Genomic DNA, 21113 nt, shown 5'->3' with positions numbered 1-21113 from the left:
TGTTGCAGTGGCTTTGGATGTTTGTGTAGTCTGTGAACCAAGTGTAATCGGCCCGCACAAGCCGACTGGGTGCAAGCATACTTTACAGTAAGCGACACTGGTCCAACCACAGCACCCTTTGTGTCCGCCAATGAAGTACGTAGCCGTGTGAACACTCCCAAAGTTTATTACATATATATATATTAAGCCAACAACCTTGCCGCACTTATAAAAAATGGTAGTTATCAGCAAGTACAGTTGCATATGTTTGAGGTTGCAGTGTACATGTAACCAGCTAAAAAAATTAAAAATACATTAGAAGGAAGAGGAATGAATGAAGAAAAGAGAGACACTCCCTCTTCTGTCTTTCTTTTCTTCATTCTTTCCTCTTCCAACTGATGGGTGACTCTACACTGGGTGACAAGCCAAATGGTTTCCTCTACACCAGGAAACCATTTACTAAGCTGGGTGGTAACCATATAACCAAATTATGGCACCTGGTGGTTTAGTGGGTAATTAAAGCACTTCAATCAGACTGAGCCAGTGCAGGTTTATATCCAAGGAATGGTTGGGGTTTTGCTCACATAATGCCACTCAGGGATGAGTGAGGCTAGTCACTCTCATCATAAATGTCAGGACCAATCTGCCTAACCCTGGGCTCTTACGCTCCTCATGGGGCAACATAGGACTGGATGATGGATGGATGGATGGATGAAAAATTAATTAATTAATCATCAACATCATCATCCGGACTTCCTTTCCCACCCTAGCGCAGGGTGAGGAGTAGCAACATCCAGACTTCCCAAGTCTGCCCAATCCAGTGAGCCATGCTTCCATTCACTCATCATTCTAGCCCCTGGAATCCTGGGTCTATCTGATAAGTAAAAAAAACTTTCACCACATTCTGTAGCTTCACATAATTGTATTTGACAGTCAAAATTAAATAAACAAATAAATAAAAAATGTCTTACAGTAATGTATCCAGTCTCTCTCTCTACTACCACAGACTGATGTAAAAACTGTGGCCAACAATGCATACAATGTGTTAGTTTCTTGTGAAAAATAAAGTGGCAGTGCTATTCATACATAATGACACTAGTTTGTTTGCACACTATCAGTTATTGACAATATTCCTTATTTAAAAAAAAAAAAAAAAAAAAAAAAAAAAAAAAAAAGCCAATTACCACTACATGCCTGATTCTATACTGAAGAATGCAAGCTGGGACAATGAGTTAGCCCACTGACTCGATGATTTTTACATTACATTCTTGTCACCTCCAGATTATTTTACATACCTTCGGGGAAATTTCTTGTTGTATAAACATGCTAATGAGCAGTTACAAAAGCCTCTCCCAGTTTGAAAAGTCCCCCCTCCCCCAATTATACTGAATAAATGTCCGATGGTAGCAGGAATAAGATAAATGAGACACCATAGCAGTGAAAGGTTTGTAGGTTCGTATTTCCCTCCAAACAGAACAGTCAGTTTGTATTGTATGTATAATCACACGACACCACTGAACCCCTTCAATCCAATGACATATTTCCAAACAATTCATTACCCTGCCCTTATCTGTAACTGTATTGTTATAAATGAACAAATGAATAAATGACCTTCCTATAAAAAAAAAAAAAAAAAAAAAAAAAAAAAAAAATCTTTTACTCATTCAATGTCAATTTTTCTGATATATAAACATTTCGTCAATGTCTGTTGAATGCTCTACAGCTTTCCCTCAACAAGCATTGACAAAATGTTTATTTATCCTGAGAAATTAGCATTGAATAAATGAGCGAATAATGATTTTTTTGTTTTAAATTCATTAGGAAGATCTTTTATTCATTCATAACATGTAGCAATTTCAAAACATACAGTTATAAATAAGGGCAGGGGAGAAAGTTGAATGACGCAACTGAAAATCTTCGCGAAAAAAATATTGCAACCTATATGGTTGAACAAAACCTGTGTCGAAAAAGGGAGAGTGGTTGGATTTCACTTGGACGCAACTTGCGTCGTAAAAGTGTGAGCAGTTGGACTTTTTACCGAGCCCTCATGTATGAGAGGGTTAAGGGAGATTTTTTTTTTTTTTTTTTTTTTAATGGAAGGGAGGGAGAGAGAGATTATGAGAGGGTTAGGGGAGATTTTTTTTTTAAGAGAGAGAGAACCATTTGGATTCAAGAAGCTCACTAAACTCTCCACTCTGAACCACTGTACCTTTTGCTTTCCATCCGCATGTTCATCTGGGCTGACCATAGCAGATCCCAACAAGCTCTCTCTATCTCCTATTTCACTTTAATACAATCTATAATAGCTAGGCAGTGTGGATAATGGTTACATTTTTAACACAATTCCATCCCAATAGCTGGTAGTTACAGTGTACAGTTAAGATACTGCTATATGTATGAAAACTGAAATTCAACAATTATACTTAACGAACAAACCATAATATCCATGCAGAAAAGCAATTATTATTTTCTTTACATGGGAAATAACAGTTATATATGAGCTGCATTTACAAGGGCATAGGTGGCTCTGCAGTACCTTTGCCTTCATCATCTATATTGCATATTACACCTTAACACCTTCACCAAGAATTGTTCTTTTTTTTTTAATCTTATTCACATTACTTTATGGTGATTTCACTCAGCTCTGGAGAAACCATTTCTAATGATGGGGACAGATAAATCTCAGTTAACCACTACAGTAGGACTCGCGTAAATGTGCGCCTGTGGTGTGGCCCGCACCTGTGTACAGTGTTGCCACGTTTTCTATACCGTTATCTCTCTCTCTCTCTCTCTCTCTCCTGGCGGGAGATGTGAGCCACTCTGAGTACTTTTGATTCTTTTATAAGTTATTTAAAATTGTGCTTTCATTTGTTAATTTGGTTTTGTTATATTTAGTGATATTTATCATTTTTTGTATACGGCAACAGATGACCCGTTATTGCAGTACCATGATTGATTTTCATTCATTCATTCTCTTTCCCCTTCCTCCATCTCTCTCTCAGCCTGACAATGCCTCCACCACCACCACCCCCCATCATGCCGACAATGCATTCAACCTTGCCCCTCTCCTGCCTGCCTCTCTCTCTCTCTCTCTCTTTTATTGCAAGAGACATTTTGGATATTTTCTTTTACATAATATTGTATATATTGTAAATCTGACATCATTTCCACACCACCCTTGAGGTCAAGGCCACCGACTGGGTGTGGAAGTGTTGCCGCTCGCGAGTGAATAATGTTTTTTTTTTATTTCGGTATTGGCATATGCCTACTATTTTGTCCTACATATTAGCTTATGATTATAAATGTGATTACTCCTCGCCCTTAAAATTACGGTAAAAGCCAGTAAATGTGAGTATTTTTCCCTAGCAACACCTGTACAAGCTATGCTTGGGTCTATGGAGGTATGTACTTTACCTTAGGCCAGACTGGGTGTGTCAGTGTTGCCACTCACAAGAATTATATGAATGATTTCTTTTACTTTGGATATTGGCATATTTCTTCTTTTTTCAGGCTCATTATCTTATATCCATAACTGTGATATTATTACCCACCCTAAAACTACGCTAAAAACCATTAAAAGTGACTACAATTTCTTTTAGCAACACTGTACAATATGTACGCCATGTTTCTGTGTTACTGTATACATATTTTATGCATAATAAGATTACTGTTGATTCATCCATCAAAATACACAAGTGTAAGTTTTATTTATCTGAATTTATCGTATTTGTGATGCCTTGTACATAAATAGTTTCCGTTTCACATCGCAAGTTGGGGAAACGTGGCACCATTGTACACAGGTGCGGGCCGCACCAAAGCCGCAAATTTACGCGAGTATTACTATAGTGCTGAAGAGGGATGGCTTCACACAGTGGCACTTTTCTCTAAGTGAAGTTATACAATGTTCCCCATCTCCCTCTCTATAATCTGAAAGAAGGAAGGTGGACAACCGCTGGGCAACTTCAGCTTACAGTTCACCTAGTTCCCATCCAGATGAGCCTGGGGCCACAACATCAAGTACCAGAAGTCTACACCACAAATAAATAAAGCAGTTTTCACCACACATATATAAAGCTGTTTTGTGGAAAGAAGAAAAAATTTAAGAATGTATCATCACAGTGAAGAAGTTAACATTCTTTTGCAATGTTGCTAATGTCATTTTAACCTGTACCATCCTAGGCATTTTTGCAATTTTATACCCACCCAATCCCAGACCAAAAATGGAAAAAAAATTTCATTGCAAAAAACAATCCAAAAGGACATACAAATTAAGGAAAAGCAAAAAAAGTACTCCCTGCAGGAGAAACAAGAGCAGGATGGCCATCCGTCATGTTTTTAGCCCAGTTTCCTGAGCCATGAGTGCCATTTTCCCCTCCAGCTGGGATGGATGAGAGAACAGGCAAGGAGAATGGGGGATTCCCCATTCTCAATATTCTCTTCCACTAGCTAATATTCCTCCCTAGAAGAGTCATCTAGGTCTTCCACTTCTGAAGAATCACTAAATGAAGGGACAGAAAGGTCCATATGACCATTTCAACAGCCTCCTATAGCCCAATGAGACGGAAAAGTGGCGTGATTTTCGCAGCATTCTGACGCTATGACAGACAGTGGCACACTGATGTTACCCACTCATGCAGAACCAAACTCATTGCTACAATTGCTTGGGCACAGTGTTGCCAATACGTTAAGCTACTCATTAGCAAAAAATTAGCTAGATTGAAGCAGGCTGAGACACACTACAGCGCTCGAATTTAGCTGTCAGTACCAACGCATTGCTGGTATTAATTGAGATGTTTTGTACTGTCAGCACCATACCGAAGACAGGATGGTACGGGTTAATAAAATACAGTGGTCACCTATGGCGCATGTTTCTATGGCACAGTTTTCTATGACATGGCAAGGTGCCAGACCCCCCCAGAATGAACCACACGCATAAAATACCTATGGTGTGGGCACAGCAAGGTTTGAAATGTGCCTCTTGGCTCAGAACCCCCAACCCTACCCTCTCCACTTAAGCACTATTGTTGTCGCAGTCAGGTGTGTACAGTACAGTCACTATTCATTATACGTTGAACCGATCTATGATAATTTGCTACAACCATAACAAAAAAGTTACACCTCAAAATCCAATTTACGATGAATTTCCCACTATGACGATACTGCCATAGGAAAATTTCGTACGAAGTGCCAGGCACATGCAAGGCGACTGTTGCTCATCTCAGGCAAGATGGCGGCCCCGGCGTGCAAAGCATTGTTTTGGTTCAGTTGCGCAGACCCGCCACCCCTTCAAAGCCATGTCTTTTCCACTCATTCATGTGTGCCCCTCTGCTATTGTCACCCCTCAGGCAAGTATCATACTACAGTATACGTCACGTAGCACCAGGCCAATGTTATGCAAGTGTGATTATTGTGTTGTTGCAATGATTTACTGTACGTGAGTAACGCTGCCTGTACTGGTGTGATAGTATTTGCTTTGGTCTTGGTGAAGACTTGGACCGACACAGGAAGTGATTAAGGTGGGTTGTCATTTTTGTTTCACCAATTGCTTGATTGTGTACATGTGTAAAGTGGGGAAAAAATAGGGAAAAGTGGGTGAAAGGGCGAATGTCCAGAACCAAATTGCATTTTTCCCACAGGTTTAGTTATTTGTATGAAGCGATCTTCTATGACATGGGCTCGGTCCAGAACCAATTAGCCGTGCCTTCAGCGGCTTGACTGTAGTTTCCTTAAACACAAATGAGAAAATCAATGTGCCATATGCAGAAATAACCTGGTAAGAAAGGTGCCTGGGAGTCTCTTAAGCTGATGAGAACATAGGCCTATATATATTATCATAAATCCATGTTCTACTATAGAAAGTCTTCGGATTCAGCACTTTGAGCAAAATTCCTGGTAAAAAAATGTCAACAAACCTTAACCCGTAACTCTCCTAGTGACATATATGAATTTTCTAATTACAAGAATACCTTACATGATTCTTATATAGCTATAAGAAATAAGTACAAAAAATCAGCACTGCCAAACACTGATGTAAAAAAAAATATTATTTTACTGATGTGTCTTGGGATTAGTTCACCTTAACAAACTGTCCATAATAATCCACAAGTACAGTACAACCTCTTTGGTTCAGACCCCGTTAGTCCGAATTTCGGTTAATTTGGACAGAATTTTTAAAATGTGAATTCCAAAAATATGTTTAAAATAATTTGAAAACCATTTTCACTAGCAGAGAAGAAAGCAAATGTCATTTGTTTGGTATTAGATCATGCTAGGTCGCAACAAGGGCCCCTTTGTTTAAACAGACATGAGTATTCATACCATCAACTTGTTCAACTACTTTTTTTTTCCTGTACAGTATTTCAAAAGTCAGTGCTCCTTATCATGGCTCTTAATGCAAATGGAGCCTCTGGAAACACTAAAGGTGCCAAGAAGAAGCATGTAACATTACGTGTTGATAGTGAAAATTCTGGATAAGTTAATGTTGGTGCTTCTCCACGAAAACTTGTGGTAAATGGGTGGTAGCGCCAAACAAAGTGTATCAAGCAACAAGAAAACAAAAGGAAAATTAGGCAGCTTGCTTTAAATTGTGATATTACAGTGAATGTTATTAAAGTACTATAAAGGGAAAACTCTAAAGCTGCCGTTGGACACAACTCAAACTAAAAGAGATTATTTTTAAATGGTACATACAGCAGCGATCATGTGAAGTGCAGCACTGTTATTTCATAAACTGTGGAGGGGTTAGTAAACTCTCAGCAGATCTTCCCTACAAAGTGCAAGGTATGAGTGCTACTCAGTTACCACACAGTGCACTACTAGCCACCTGTTGCCACCACAGCACAATTTTGTTTGCAATTTTGTCCAAAAAAATTTCGGTGCTGATGATTATCGTACTTGATAAATTTTGGTTTAAATGGATTCTAGCACATTCTGATGGACAAACAATAATTTTTGGGAAAAAAAAAAAAAGTAAATTACAAAAACCTCTGTGAACACTCTCGGGTGAGGCACTTGCTTGATTACAATAGTAACCCCCCACACCCTACCACATGATGGTGATGTGGCAGTTCACCACAGTAAACTGGATGTTATAATGCTTAACCTTTTCAGTCTGTTATTAAACACAGAGATGTTTGCTATAAATGACAGCTTAACAGCATTTAGCTAAGACTACATCGTAAAATAGTTGCAATGGAGTGGTAGGTTCAGCTTTTAATATGTGTACAAAGATAATTTATGAATTGTGGAGGTCTATGAGTCTGTCTCTCTGGCACGAGGCAGCTGCACGGGGTAGGTCTTTTCATGGAATGCCACTGTCTTAACCTAACAGTTTAACTGAACTTAACCAAACCTAGCTTAACTTTACCTAATAATTTAAACAAACCTAGCCTAACCTAATCTCCAGTTGGGCAATGGGAAATGAAATCCACCTTAGAGCACATTTCTTCCATTATCCAGTAAACAAACAATTGTAGGTACACCTTAAGGAAGGTGATGAAAATAATGAGGAAAATTTTCGTCAGGAAAAGGTCATTTACCATCCTGAAAAAAGGAAAATACAGAACATAAACTGGAGGGGGTCGGCACTCGGTGGTTCTCGATGAAAAGACTCACCGGCTGCGTGCGTGATTGGTTCATCCACACAACCACATGATGACAATCAGACAAACACACGTTGGTTGTAGCAGATACCATCACGATACTTTTTTAAATTCTTTACATTAGCTCACTTATACAAAGATAGGCATGAAAATAGTGCAATGGACAATGATGTTTAGGTCATTTTCAAATCCTACATGGGCATTATTCATTTACTGACCATTATTTACATAATCGTTCCTTGCCTGGCCCTTACCTCTACATAACTCTACAAACCTGGTTAAGTTATTTTTGTGTAAACATTACACACACACACACACACACACACACACACACACACACACACACACACACACACACACACACACATACAATGAAATTAATGGACAAATACTGTATGTAGAAAATGTTTTGGTATGGGCTGCAGATCACCCTGATGGTTCAGAAAATCAGCAGATCCGGCCCACCCTTCCCCCCATATAGTCTGGACTAAAGAGGTTCTACTGTATATAAATAACAACGTTAACATTTTTTTCATTCACTGAGCTTAATCCCTTCAATCTGGTGACTTTATTTTTATTTATTAATTTTTTTATTTATTTTTTTGTTATTCAGCTCTGTGGAGGCATCTTATGGTGATAGAGTTAATGGAGGCTATACCTATTTAAAAGTATATATATACTGTATATATATATATATATATATATATACATATATATTATAATATACAGGTATACTTTGATATACGATACTTCTAGATGCAATACCCCGGCTTAGTGATGGGGACAGAAATACCACCATACCCCGACTAACAATGGCCAAACCCCAGTTTAACGATGGGTTTTCTTTTTTCTTTTTTTTTTTTTACCAATTTTGATGATATTTTAGACTAAAATTGTGTGTTTAGGTATAAATGGTTTTTAGACTTTGATTAATGTGTTTTAGTCATAAATAGGGTGAACATTGTCATTTTGGGGTCCAGTTTACTAAGTTAGACTTTTTCCAGACTTATATTTCACAATTTTCAGATTTTATTTGTTGGTTTTAGTGAGTTATTTACAGGTGTTAGGCTTAAATTAGCTTCTTTTACGGCTGTTAGGCCATTTAGATTGGCTTTTGGACTCATTTAGGTGAGTTTAGGACTTGGTTGGGGAGGAAACCTAAGGATCAAAAACACATCCCTATACTTTACATGTTAAAACTACCCTGCGATATGATACCCCGCATAACAATGGGTTTTCACTTGACCAACTGCATCATTAAACCAGGGTATGCCTGTACTGGTAGATAATTATTTGGTGCTACCAAAAATTTTTATTATATCACTGGATTTAACCACTTCATTCTGATGATATATTCTTCATTTCTAGGATGCTGAGTCTTCATCCCAGATATCCTTTGTCAGTTCTTCATGGATTACCACTGTTATGATTATACTTAATTCCATGTGGCATACAGCACTGAAATGACAAAACCACATACAATGCTATTTAGCTTAGGAGTGACATTTCAAAGTGGGGGGAGGGGATACAACCTTTATTAACAGTACTCTTGCCAGAGATCATTTTTAAACTGAAGAAAATTATTGATGATAAGACTGAAATGAAAAAAAATACATCAATGGACTAAAGTGGTTAAGGGGTTAGTGACTGAACATTAGCCTCTATGGTATTTGGGCCACACACAGGCTCCACCAAACACAAATGTTATAATACCAACTACAGTACAGGGGTTTCTCATTATATGATGGGGATGCACTCCAAAATGTTGCAACTTTCTCCATATATCTGGGGCTGTAAACCTGGAGCATTGGCAAATCTGCTATACAGGCAAAAATGGAATTTAAATGACATCATTTATGTAATTTACACCTTAAATGGCAGCCTTTTTGTAATCTACTGCCAACTATGTTGTAAAGAAAAGAAAAAGGCCTAAATATAACAAAAGCTTTCTATTCTATAGCCTGTTCTTGGGCTTGCTCAATAACTGGATAATACAGGACTGGCCATTTCCTTTCACCATATACCTACTGATGTACTGAATAATGTAAAACCTGCCTTTCTAGGAGTCTTTCTAAACCTCAAATACCCAGTCTGTTGCACACAAGATGGGAGGTAATTAACAAGTGTTGCAGATTCAACACACAGCCAGTTAAGACTGAATACAGTCTTACGACAAAATCAGTGTTGAACTTTAATATTCATATTGTGGTTTTGCTATGGTGAACTTTACCTTTGCAGATACAGGATGTCCTGTGAGTTTTTTTAAGATACTTCGAGGAAAGAAAGATTATGTTATTTAGAGTATAAAAAAAAAAGTTCAATGGACATAGTTTTTCTACCTTAGTTTACCGAGCACCAGTCTTTATATCCAACAAACATGTATGGAAGGGATGAAGGAAGAGAGAGGAGGATGCGTTGGTGCCACATTGAGGATATTGGAGCTTTTCTTTGCATAGATTGTTCTATGATTTAAAACAAATAAATCACTCTTTGAACAGATGTTAATTTGTTAAAAAAAAAAAACTGATAACACAAAGTCATGTACAATTGTAACTGCTAGTTACACCTGTTCAGAATATCATGAACTTTCTTTTTATGAGGCATCTATCTACCTATCTATATATGTATATAAAACTCATGGGACATCCTGTATCTAGGTTAAGAATATAACACAAATCTCCAAAATTTCCATTAACGTAAGTGCAGAAATCCTTTCATCTTCATTCTGATGTGGTTATACTAAAAATACAGTAATTGCTTTTAATACCTGCTGGAACAAAATATTGTTAAAATAATTACTTATAACTATTGTTTCTCAATCCTACAGCAACAGTCATAGGGACTTAATCTGACCAAGACCTACTGGGAGATGAAAATGAAGTACGTACAAGTAAACTGTGAAGGTGCCATCCAGGCAACACACACAGGCAACCTGAAATACTTCACTGGAGTTGTGGCCGGAGTCCTGGTTGTGTCATTATTGGGTAGGACACAAGGTGACCAGTGGCCCCACTCATTGATATTGCTTGAGGCATGTTCTGTGCAGAAGGTGGGGCTATGGAGCAAGTCATGGATGTGGCAGGAGCAATCTGAGGGTTGAGTGACACTGTGGACACCACTTGTGGCAAGGATACTGCCACACCCCCAATGGAACCTACCACAGCTGGACCTGGTGGTGCCACCCCCACTGCCTGTGAAGGAGGAGCCAGGGACTGAGGAGGAGCTTGTTGTGGGGCCTGGGGTGGGGGTGGGGGCCGGGGTGGGCCGGGGGGAAGAGCAACCACAGATCCATCTGAAGTAATGGGCATAGGTTGCGACAGACCTGCTGTGAGGGGTTGAACACTTGTGGCAACAGGAATGGTAGAGGCTAAGCTTACGGTTGGAACAGTGACAGCCGTCATGCTGCCTCCTGCCTTGCTTAGACGTAATGTAGTAACCTGCAAAATAAGTAAATACAGAAATTTAAATGCAATACTCCAATTCTCAAGTTGTCACACCAAAAATGCAAATCCCATTAAGTGTAACACATACATTCAATAAAATATATGTAACTGTAAGACAGAGCTCTTCCTTTTGTCATAACTTTTTGGGTGAAAGAAGTAACACGCAGGTACCACATATATACAGTAATCCCTCCAATATCCGACGTAATAGAGCCATAGGCAGGTCCGGATAGTGGTCCTGTCCGGATATTGGGCCCCAGCCTCCTGGACTTGTACTTGTGGACCCTAACTCAGAGAAAAACCTATACAACTCCCTCTGGACATGCATAGCACCTATTTAAGACCCAAATCACACCAATAAGGCACATAAAAGACTGAAATAAATGAAAAAGAAGCATAAAATGAGATTTTTGAGGCAGGTTCATACAATATTCAACATTCTGGGTACTTACAAGTCCCTGGCTCCTGGACTGGTAGTTATGGACCCTAACCTAGCCTAACTCAGAAAAACACCTTCCTACTGCACATGCATAGCACCTAAGACACAGCATATTCACACCAATAAGGGACATAAAAGATTGAAATGAGGTGTTTGAGGTAAGTATAGTATGGAAAATACAGTAAAGTACAGTATGAAACATTCTGCCTACTTACAGCAAGTCCATGGCCATCTCGATGAATAACCGCCTCCTCTCGGACTCTGACAGTAAGAAGGATTTCCTGAAGCACTTGCAGTACACTGTTCATGAAGTCTTGCACTGAACTTAGTCATTCGCACTCAGAAGTCCGTTCTCTTCACAGTGTGCACTCTTGTCTAACTTATGCTCCATTGTAACTTACTAAGTGCTGCACTCTGCACTTTAACTTTTTCCACTCTTCTAACAATTTTCTAAAGCAAAAACACACGTCTATTTACGTTAAATTTAGTTCAAAAATTGTTTTTTCACTCACAACTGTAAATCCTTAACACAAAGCACTCTTTTTTTCACTGCACAACACTGTAAATTCCCGTGTGGTCTAGTGGAGAAGTTCTTGGCGTCTATTCACTGTCAGAGTCCGAGAGTATCACTGGCAGGTGACCTAGGGGTGCGTCGCTGGGTCGTGGTGATGGCGTACCGACTGCAGACGACTCTGAAGATAGACACAAACTCATGTCGAGCGGTGACTTCACCGTGGCTGATGTGCTGGGCTGTGGCTCGGAGCATGAGGGCCTGTCTTGGGGAGGCAACGGAATGGAGCCAGGGCTGGGCACAGCGGGGGTCACGGGCCTGAAAAAACTGTCGATCATTGATTGACGCAAGGAACGACGATTCTGACGATTGATGATGTGCTGCCTGAAAGCACGCACTTCTTCCACAAGTCCCAAGGGCCCCATCTCCTTGTCGCAGTCCGGGTATTCCAGGTAGTCGAGAACAAACTCTAGGTGTTCCCGGAGTGCACTCAGCTTGGGGATGGCTGGAGTTGTGTCATGCTGAGAGGAGTCTGCATCATTGTCGCCGTCCTCGTCGGAATCTTCAAGCTGGGTACTGACACCTGCAACTGAAGATGAGATCTCGATATCAGACAAGGTCTGATACCTAGGATTGCCCTCGTCGTCATCCATCCACTCACGCACATTGTCCACATCAACATCGTCGCCATGCGTACGTAGACGTGCATGGAAGTCATCCACGTCAAAACCTAGGAAATCGTACTCCACATCCGTTCCGAGAAGCAGACGAGACCAACTATTTTCTAGAGTCTTGACAGGGACTTCCTTCCATGCACTGGCCCAGTGCAACTTGATGTTGTAGCGGCGAAGGTTTTCCAAAGTCCGCTGGCCTCGCGTGTCCCGTCCCTTCCTGCGCTCGTCCTCGTCCTTGAGAACAATCATCACCTTGTCCAGGAACTTCTTTCGGTATAGGCGCTTTGTTGCCACGATCACTCCTTGGTCCATTGGTTGGATGAGAGCAGTCGTATTAGGTGGCAGAAACTTGCACCTAATCCAGCCATTCTCAGCCACCAAGTCCTTGTCGCATGGGTGGGCAGGTGCATTGTCAAGGAGAAGGAGGGCCTTTACCTGGTCACGCGGGATTCCCAGTGTCTCCGTCAGGTAATGTATGACCTCCTTGATGAAGTGGCGGTGAAACCAGTCTTTAAAGATCTGGGCTGTAAACCATGTCTTCAAAGAATGGTACCAGACGACAGGAAGGACATCCATCACCCCACGAACACCGAGGCTGCTTTGCACGGCCAACAATAACAGGCTTAAGCCAGTGCTTGCCGTTAGCATTGGCACAACACAAAGCAGATATCCGTTCCTTGGAGAGCTTGCGGCCAGGTAAACGCTTCTCCGTGTCCTAGGTTAGAATGTTCGTTGGCAAAGAGCGATAGAATAAACCAGTTTTGTCAGCATTGTAGACCTGACCGAGAGTGAGGCCCTCCCTGTCGATCAAGCCCTTCACCTTGTGCCGAAACTCGTCAACTCCATCTTCGTTAGCGTCCAAAGCTTCGCCACGAGCTTTATGGTTGGTAAGGCCATGCCGTAACTTGAACGCGAAGAGCCAACCCTCGGATGCCTTGAAGTCTAGGGCGTCGTGAAGCCTGGCGAACTTCTCAGCAGCAGCCTTCAGCTCCGTACCACGTACCATCACACCAGCAGCACGTTGCTGTCGATACCAAATCAACGTGGAGCGGTCGACTTCAGCAGACTTGAAAGTAAACATCACCTCCCTCTCCACGCTGCGTTTGCTTCTCGACGAGAACTCAGCCGGGTACTGCATGAGTTTGTCTCAGGATCTCTTAATATCAAACAAAGTAGATCGGGCCAGGTTGAACTCGCAGAGGATGTGGGAAGAAGACCACCCAGCATCTACTTTCTCCAATATCTCCCGTTTCTTCTCCAGAGTCAACACCACTCTCTTCCTCTTCTCAGGCGGCGGGGCCATCATCACACGTGAAGGAGAGGCACGAGAGCAGCAGGAGTGCCTGCAGCAGGTAAGGCACCACCACAAAAGCAAGCATATGGGCAGCCATGACAATGAGTGTGCACTTACGACGAGAGACAGGCGGAAAGTGGGGAGGATGCAGGGGCGCTCTAGCGGATGTTGGAGGAATGACGTGCGCCACAACAAAGCTGTCCCGCGCCCCGCGTGCCAAGTTCAAATTACAGGCGGGGGGGGGGGGGATTCCCCCCCCCCCCCCATTTTTTTTTTTTTTTTTTTTTTTTTTTTTTTTTTTTTTGCGGTTTTCAGACCATTTTGGGAATATTGGATCCTGGGACGATTATGTCCGGTTAGTGGGTTCGGATACTGGGCGCTCGGATATTAGAGGGATTACTTATATATATATATATATATATATATATATATATATATATATATACCCATATATGCACACAAGTGCTTATGAGCCCTTTGGGCCCTCTCACACTTGTTCTTGCGGAGGGCTCTCATACTGCGCACTCACTTTCTCGTGCTTGGCACTCATTTCCTCGTGCTTCTCACTCATTTCCTCACACTTAGGGCACGCGTTACTATCATTTCAGGTAATCTGAGTCATGTTTATGTGCTGTTCTAGTCAAACATTGTCACTATCAGCCATCAAGGGAACATGGAAGGGCCCATGATGGTCCATTTATGTGCTGCTCTAGTCTAAAGTTGTCACTTGGATTTTTTGCAGCTAACCAAATGATCGTGTTATCTGCAGCTTTGGGAATGGAACCTAAGTTGTCTGCACACAAGTCTGAGAAATTAACTACTCAACCACGGCAACCGACTGGGCACTGGGAGCGGAGTTTTTTGGTAAAAATTTGATCACTCATTAAATATAGTAAAAGTTTTTCAAATGTGATGGGACAAAGTTTTTTCACATCAGAAACTTTTTTGCGATTTTTGTGCCAATTTTGATGCGATTTCAGTGTGTAGTTTCGGCTGCCCAAAACACACACACACACATGCACACACACACACTCACAGAAATAAAGCCATCAAAAACTCTACAGTGAACGCAACTCAAATTTAATGCACTCATGCCAGGAGCAGCGTTTTTTGGTCAAACTTTGATTCCTCATTAACCCTTTAACCGCAGGTGTCATTCCAGAATGACATTGCAAAAACTGGACCAAACCGCGGGTGTCATTCTGGAATGTTTGTGAATATTTTGAATACAGCGCGTTTTTTCCACGCGCCAATTGTTTCAAGGGAGAGTAGCTAATAAGTTCTTTCACTCCAGCCAACCCCCACCTCCCTTCTCCCACCCCCCAGGCCCCCACCTCCCACCCCCCGGGCCCCCCACCCCACCCCTGACCAAACACACATCAGTATCTGCCCAGCTTTGTGAATGACAACAGCGCTGATGTGGCAGTGAAGTGCAGGCAATTACAGTGCCTTTTACCTGCCTCAGTGAACATAGAGTGGGTGTTTATCGTATGTGCAGTGTTCACATATGTTTATAGTATTATTATCAGAATGAGGTTGGCATTTGGTAATAGTGTGTGAGCGAAAAATAGTGATTTTAGATCGCTCACTTCTAATGGCACTGCACATCCAGTGATGGTCAATGAAATCATGAAACCTACATCATTGCAAAGCCGAAGGTTAGTACTTTCTAATGGTACCTTATTTTTCGCTCTAGATTTATTCTGTGCAGAGTTATAAAGGTTTAAAGTTTGTTTACATTTTGGCTGGAACCCCTGCAGGGGGGGGGGGGCAGTCGGGTCAAAACAATGCCCGCGGTTAAAGGGTTAAATATAGTAAAAGTTTTTCAATTGTGACTGGACCAAGTGTTTTCACATCAGTGAATTTTTTAAAATTTTTGTGCCAATTTTGGTGCGATTTGTATGTCTAGTTTCGGCTGCCCAAAATATACACACACACACACGGCTAGCGCTACAGTATATTACATATATGTATATATATATATATATACTGTACATATATATATATATATATATATATATATATATATATATATATATATATATATACATATAATATATATATATGTATCTATATATATATATATATATATATATATATATATATATATATATATATATATACACCATATTTCGTGGCATGTAAGATGCAGCATTGTGAAAGACGCACCCTAATTCTGGCAGGGCAGTTCTGTGAAAAAAAAAGTTTGCCCCAACCAAGACTGCAGTAAGGTTTCTTGATAAGAGCCATTACCACACAGATACACACTCACCTTTCAGAATCTATTCATTACTGATCATCAGCCTTTGGTTTCTTTTTTTTTATATACAAAGAATGGTACAGGAAAAGAAAACAATGCCCCTTCTTGACAAAACGTGACTGATATGAGCCACTATTACTTAGATACACATTCAACTTTCAGAATCTATTCAGTACTGCTCATCATCCTTTAGTTTCTTCTTTTATGTACAAAGAATGATACAGGAAAAGAGAAAACAAAACCCCGTCTTAACAAAAAGTGACTTCAAACCACGAGGCCATCTCAACTTTGTTGATAAATATGTATCAGTAAAGTGATATAAACACTGTTTTTAATATTTTATGAATTTAAAACCACAAATGAAGTCAATAAACTCTATTCTTTCATTCACTAACGAAAACATAAAATACAAGGAATGTTCACATCAGTTCATTTATCCTAAAAGAACCCCGTCATATTCCACACCTGTTACGGAATTTCCTCACATTGCCTTGACTCAAGCACAACATCAGACTACTACCATCATTAATCATGCACTCTAACTAACCTGTAATTACCTCCACAAATAATATAAAAAGGTAGCACTTGTAAATACACAATTTACAATGTTTTAAAACCAAAGTTCAATATAGCAAGGCTGCTTGGGAACAGGATAGACACCTGTTTTTACTCTCTTCTCTCAGTATCACTCCTTCACTGTCAGCTATGTTTGCCTTGCAGCATCAACAATTAAAAATGCATGCTTCACTGATCATAATTTACTATAAACATTCATTTCAAAACATACTGAGTATGGTGAAAACATCCATTGTTACACCTTAGTAACATTGCTGCCTCCCAGTCGCTAGACAGCAGTCTCTACCCCTTCCTCTCAGTATCACTTCCTCACTGTCAGCGATGTTTCCCTTGCAGCATCAACAGTTAAAAATATGTTCTTCACTGATCACAATTTACTAAAAACAGACATTCATCTCAAAACATGTCGAGAATGGTGAAACTATCCCTTAGCAACACTGCTGCATCCCAAGCGCTAGACAACTGTCTCTACCCTCTTCTCCCAGTATCACTCCCTTACTGTCAGCTGTTTTCCTTGCAGCTTCAACAATTAAAAATGCATATTTCTCTTACCAGAATCTGCTAAAAACAGACATCCATCTCAAAACATTCGAGTACTGTGAAAACATCCATTTTTGGTCTTAACGCTGCTGCCTCCTAGTCGCTATGGTACACACACACACGCACACATGTACACACAACATGCAACATTCGCTCGCCTCTGAAACATTTACATCAGTCAGTTTTGGAGTACCCAGTGGCTTTATTATATGCCAAAAACATCAAAATGTATTTGGTTGTTCAATATAAATATCATCACTTAAGGACATGAAACATCTCAAACAATTTATTCATCCAAACATCGTCAGTGCAAGACTAAAGGTGTACAGCACCATTGATCCTAAATTTTCCATGGCTGCATCTGTCATGATCACCTAAAACCTATATTCACTTCATATTACTGACATGGTGAAAATTTCACTCGTCTTCAAATCCTGAGAATTCATCACTACTTCCCCCGAGTCCTGAAGCATCACTGGAAGTCATCACCACGGTCATCATCACTGTTTCACTGTCACTCTCATACAGTAAATGGTCCTCAGTACCATCCACTGAATTGCTTATACCACACTTCATACGATTTTAACTTGGCAATCGTTTTAACTGAGCACAGGCGATATTCAGACTTGGGGCATTTGATACAGCCCACATTAACCTCTATCAGTACATGTTTCCTGAACTGAATAAAATCATATGGCGAGCATGAATAAACTACCCTATAAAATACTTTGCTGGGCTGAAGGGATTATAATAAGCGGATTATCAGTTCCCTAGCCTGACTCTTCCCACTCCTACTTCCTTAACTACACCCACACCAAACTCTCACCTACACTTTAGGATTCTGGTTGTTTCAGCCGTAACGTCCAAAATGGCAAACGACTTTACAACCTAACCTAACCTAACCAATTTGGACGTTACGGCCTAAATGATCCCCATTGCTGATCATGAGAGCTTTGCTTAGCCAGCAGAGATGCAGAGAGTGAACATTGTCAATCATTCTGATCGCTTCGTCTGCTAAGAATACAACAGAAATGGCGGACGCTGATATGAACGCCCGTCAGGCACTGCTATTTCAGATATTGCATCAGTTATGCTACTCAGTGAATTTTATCCTATTTTCATAACAAAATACTGTAATTGGGTGTGCCCTGAGTTGCACAGACATTGCTAAAGTACTTCACTTGGCTGAAAAAGCGAAGCTGTAACTTCAGGCAGTACTGCTTAACGTTACAACTGTTTTTCCTGTTTTTCGCTATTGGTATAATAAGACTGTTCACTTTTATGATACTCTTGTCAGGCATGAAACAAAATGTCACTAAGAGAAGCCTACCATATGAGGGTGACTGAATTTCCATATGCGACAAAAATCAATTCTGATGACTTGTCAGGTTCGCTTGCCAGCATCTCTCCAGTATGACTGATTTGCTAGTTAGTAAGTGGATGGCAAGCAAAGTGGTTATGATTGCCTTTCAGAAGGTTAGCAGACAGTTCACCAGTGAGCATGTTAGCTTGCTAGAGTAGGGTGTATGCTAGACGCTAAACTGCTAAGTTGCTAAACCGCTAAACCCCTTGACGGTATTGGCCAGTTGAGCTGAAAAAAAATCATGAATGCTTTGTGTTCTTGAACTTGCATGTTTTAATATCTGCTGTATATATACACTCACAAAATGTAACAAAAGTAACTGACCTAATTAGGGTTACTGAATTTCCATACGTGACGAAAGTCTGTTTTGATGACTTGGCAGTTTCACTAGCCAGCATCTCTCCAGTATGATTGCTTTGCTAGTTAGTGAATAGATGGCAAGCAAAGTGGTCATGATTGCTTTCCAGAAGGTTAGCAGACAGTTCATCAGTGATCATGTACGTTAGCTTGCTGGAATAGTGTGGATGCTGAACTGTTAAATTGCTAAACCGCTAAATATCTTCACGATGTTAGCCAGTTGAGCTGTAAACAAACCCGCGAAAGTTTTGTGTGTTTCTGATCTCGCGTGTTCCTTAAATCTGCTGCATATACACACTAGTGTATATTATTTTTAAAAATAAAATCAAGTCTGCATACTGTAGAAAACACCTGTGGTTGCTAAGCCATGAGATGATCATCTTTATAAGAGTTTCTTCTCAATGGAGCCAAACTAACCTGCCTTAGTCTAGCGTGCAGGATGCATGGGGATATTTTAAGGTAACTTTGAGACAAAATAGTGCGTCTTACAAGCCGCGAAATACGGTATATATATATACACATATACACACACACACATATATATATATATATATATATATATATATATATATGTGTGCTAAGGAGTCTTTGTATGCAGCATGTGTTAGGCCATGTGGAGAGGATGGAGGGTGAAAGACTGACGAAGAGGGTGTATGTGAGTGAGGTGGAGGGGGAAAGAGGGAGGGGGAGGCCGAGGATGAGATGGAGAGATGGGGTGGAGAAGTATATGAGAGAGGGGGGTGTGAGTTGGGAGCAGGGGAGTGAAATGGCGGGGGACAGGGCGACTTGGAGGCGATTTGTTTGTGGCCACCCCAAACGGGATTGAGGCGTCTGGCAATAGATAGATAGATAGATGTGTTAGGAGTGTAATGCTCTATGGTAGTGAGACCTGGGCAGTGAAGGAGGAAGATATTCGCTGGCTCAGACGTACAGAAATGACAATGATTAGGTGGATGTGCAGTGCGTCCCTGCGTCCAAGGCCTGGAGGGGCTGGCTTTACGATGGAAGAGTTGAGATGTAGGATGGGACTGGAGTGTATTGGTGTTGTGATGAGGAGAGGTAGACTGAGGTGGTTTGGACATGTGGAGAGGATGGGGGATGATACTTAGGTGAGAAGTGTTAATATTGGGGGTGGGGCTATGAGGGGTAGACGTTTCGTTTCGTTTCGTTTCGTTTTTAAAGACTCCAACATGCTTGCATGTGTCGGCCTTGGTCACCTAATGGCAGCTCTCCACGCTGCACAATCCATTGCAGCCTCCCTGTTCAGTCCCTTAACCCTAAGGTCATACTTAATGACCTCGTCCCATGTCTTTCTCGGTCAACCCCTCATAACCCCACCCCAATATTAACACTTCTTGCCTTCCTCACCCAATTATCATCCCCCATCCTCTCCACATGTCCAAACCACCTCAATCTACCTCTCCTCATCACAACACCAATACACTCCAGTCCCATCCTACCTCTCAACTCTTCCATTGCAAACCCAGCCCCTCCAGGCTTTGGACGCAGGGACGCACTGCACATCCACCTAATCATTGTCATTTCTGTACGTCTAAGCTGGCGAATATCTTCCTCCTTCATTGCCCAGGTTTCACTACCATACAGCATTACACTCCTAACACATGTTGCATATAAAGACCCCTTAGCACGTAGGGAAAGCCCTCTCAATGTCAGGAGAGGCAAGAGCTCCCTGAACTTCTTCCAACCACTTCTCACCCTAGCCACAGAGCTAGCTCCAGCCCCACCTCCAGCACACAACATGTCTCCCAAATAACAAAACTCTTCCACACACTCAAGAGATTCACCAGCAAGTTCAATCCTTTCACATCTGACAATCTCCACCTGCTCACCCCGGCACGCCTTACACATAAAATCAGCATTATCTCGCAGTCTACCTCTGATACCACTACATCTCTTATGCATCCATTTATCACACACACCGCACAAGATGGAATTACTTCCCACGCCCTTGTGGCAAACTGCACATGGCCACTCTCCCTCGTCTTTGACCGCCACCAACCCTAGATATCATCACTTTAGTTTTATCTGCATTTACCCTTAAACCCTTTTGCCCCA

General features: G+C 41.1%; 1 protein-coding gene across 1 annotated transcript in view; it reads right to left on the bottom strand.

The window, feature by feature from the left end:
- Positions 1-10315: 10315 nt before the first annotated feature.
- Positions 10316-21113, bottom strand: part of LOC145400468 (uncharacterized) — an 86652-nt gene continuing 75854 nt past the window's right edge. The window contains exon 5 of the mRNA XM_080272987.1: positions 10316-11017. Coding sequence (XP_080129113.1) covers positions 10523-11017 — 495 coding nt within the window. The 3' untranslated portion in view covers positions 10316-10522. The remainder of the gene's footprint in view (positions 11018-21113) is intronic.

Source organism: Coenobita brevimanus, chromosome 52, assembly GCF_032717465.1.
Source record: "Coenobita brevimanus isolate Jiangsu-jjx chromosome 52, ASM3271746v2, whole genome shotgun sequence".
Classification (NCBI taxonomy): Eukaryota; Metazoa; Arthropoda; class Malacostraca; order Decapoda; family Coenobitidae; genus Coenobita; species Coenobita brevimanus.
Note: the sequence above shows the minus strand (reverse complement) of the source record. Positions and strands in the feature narration are given on the sequence as shown.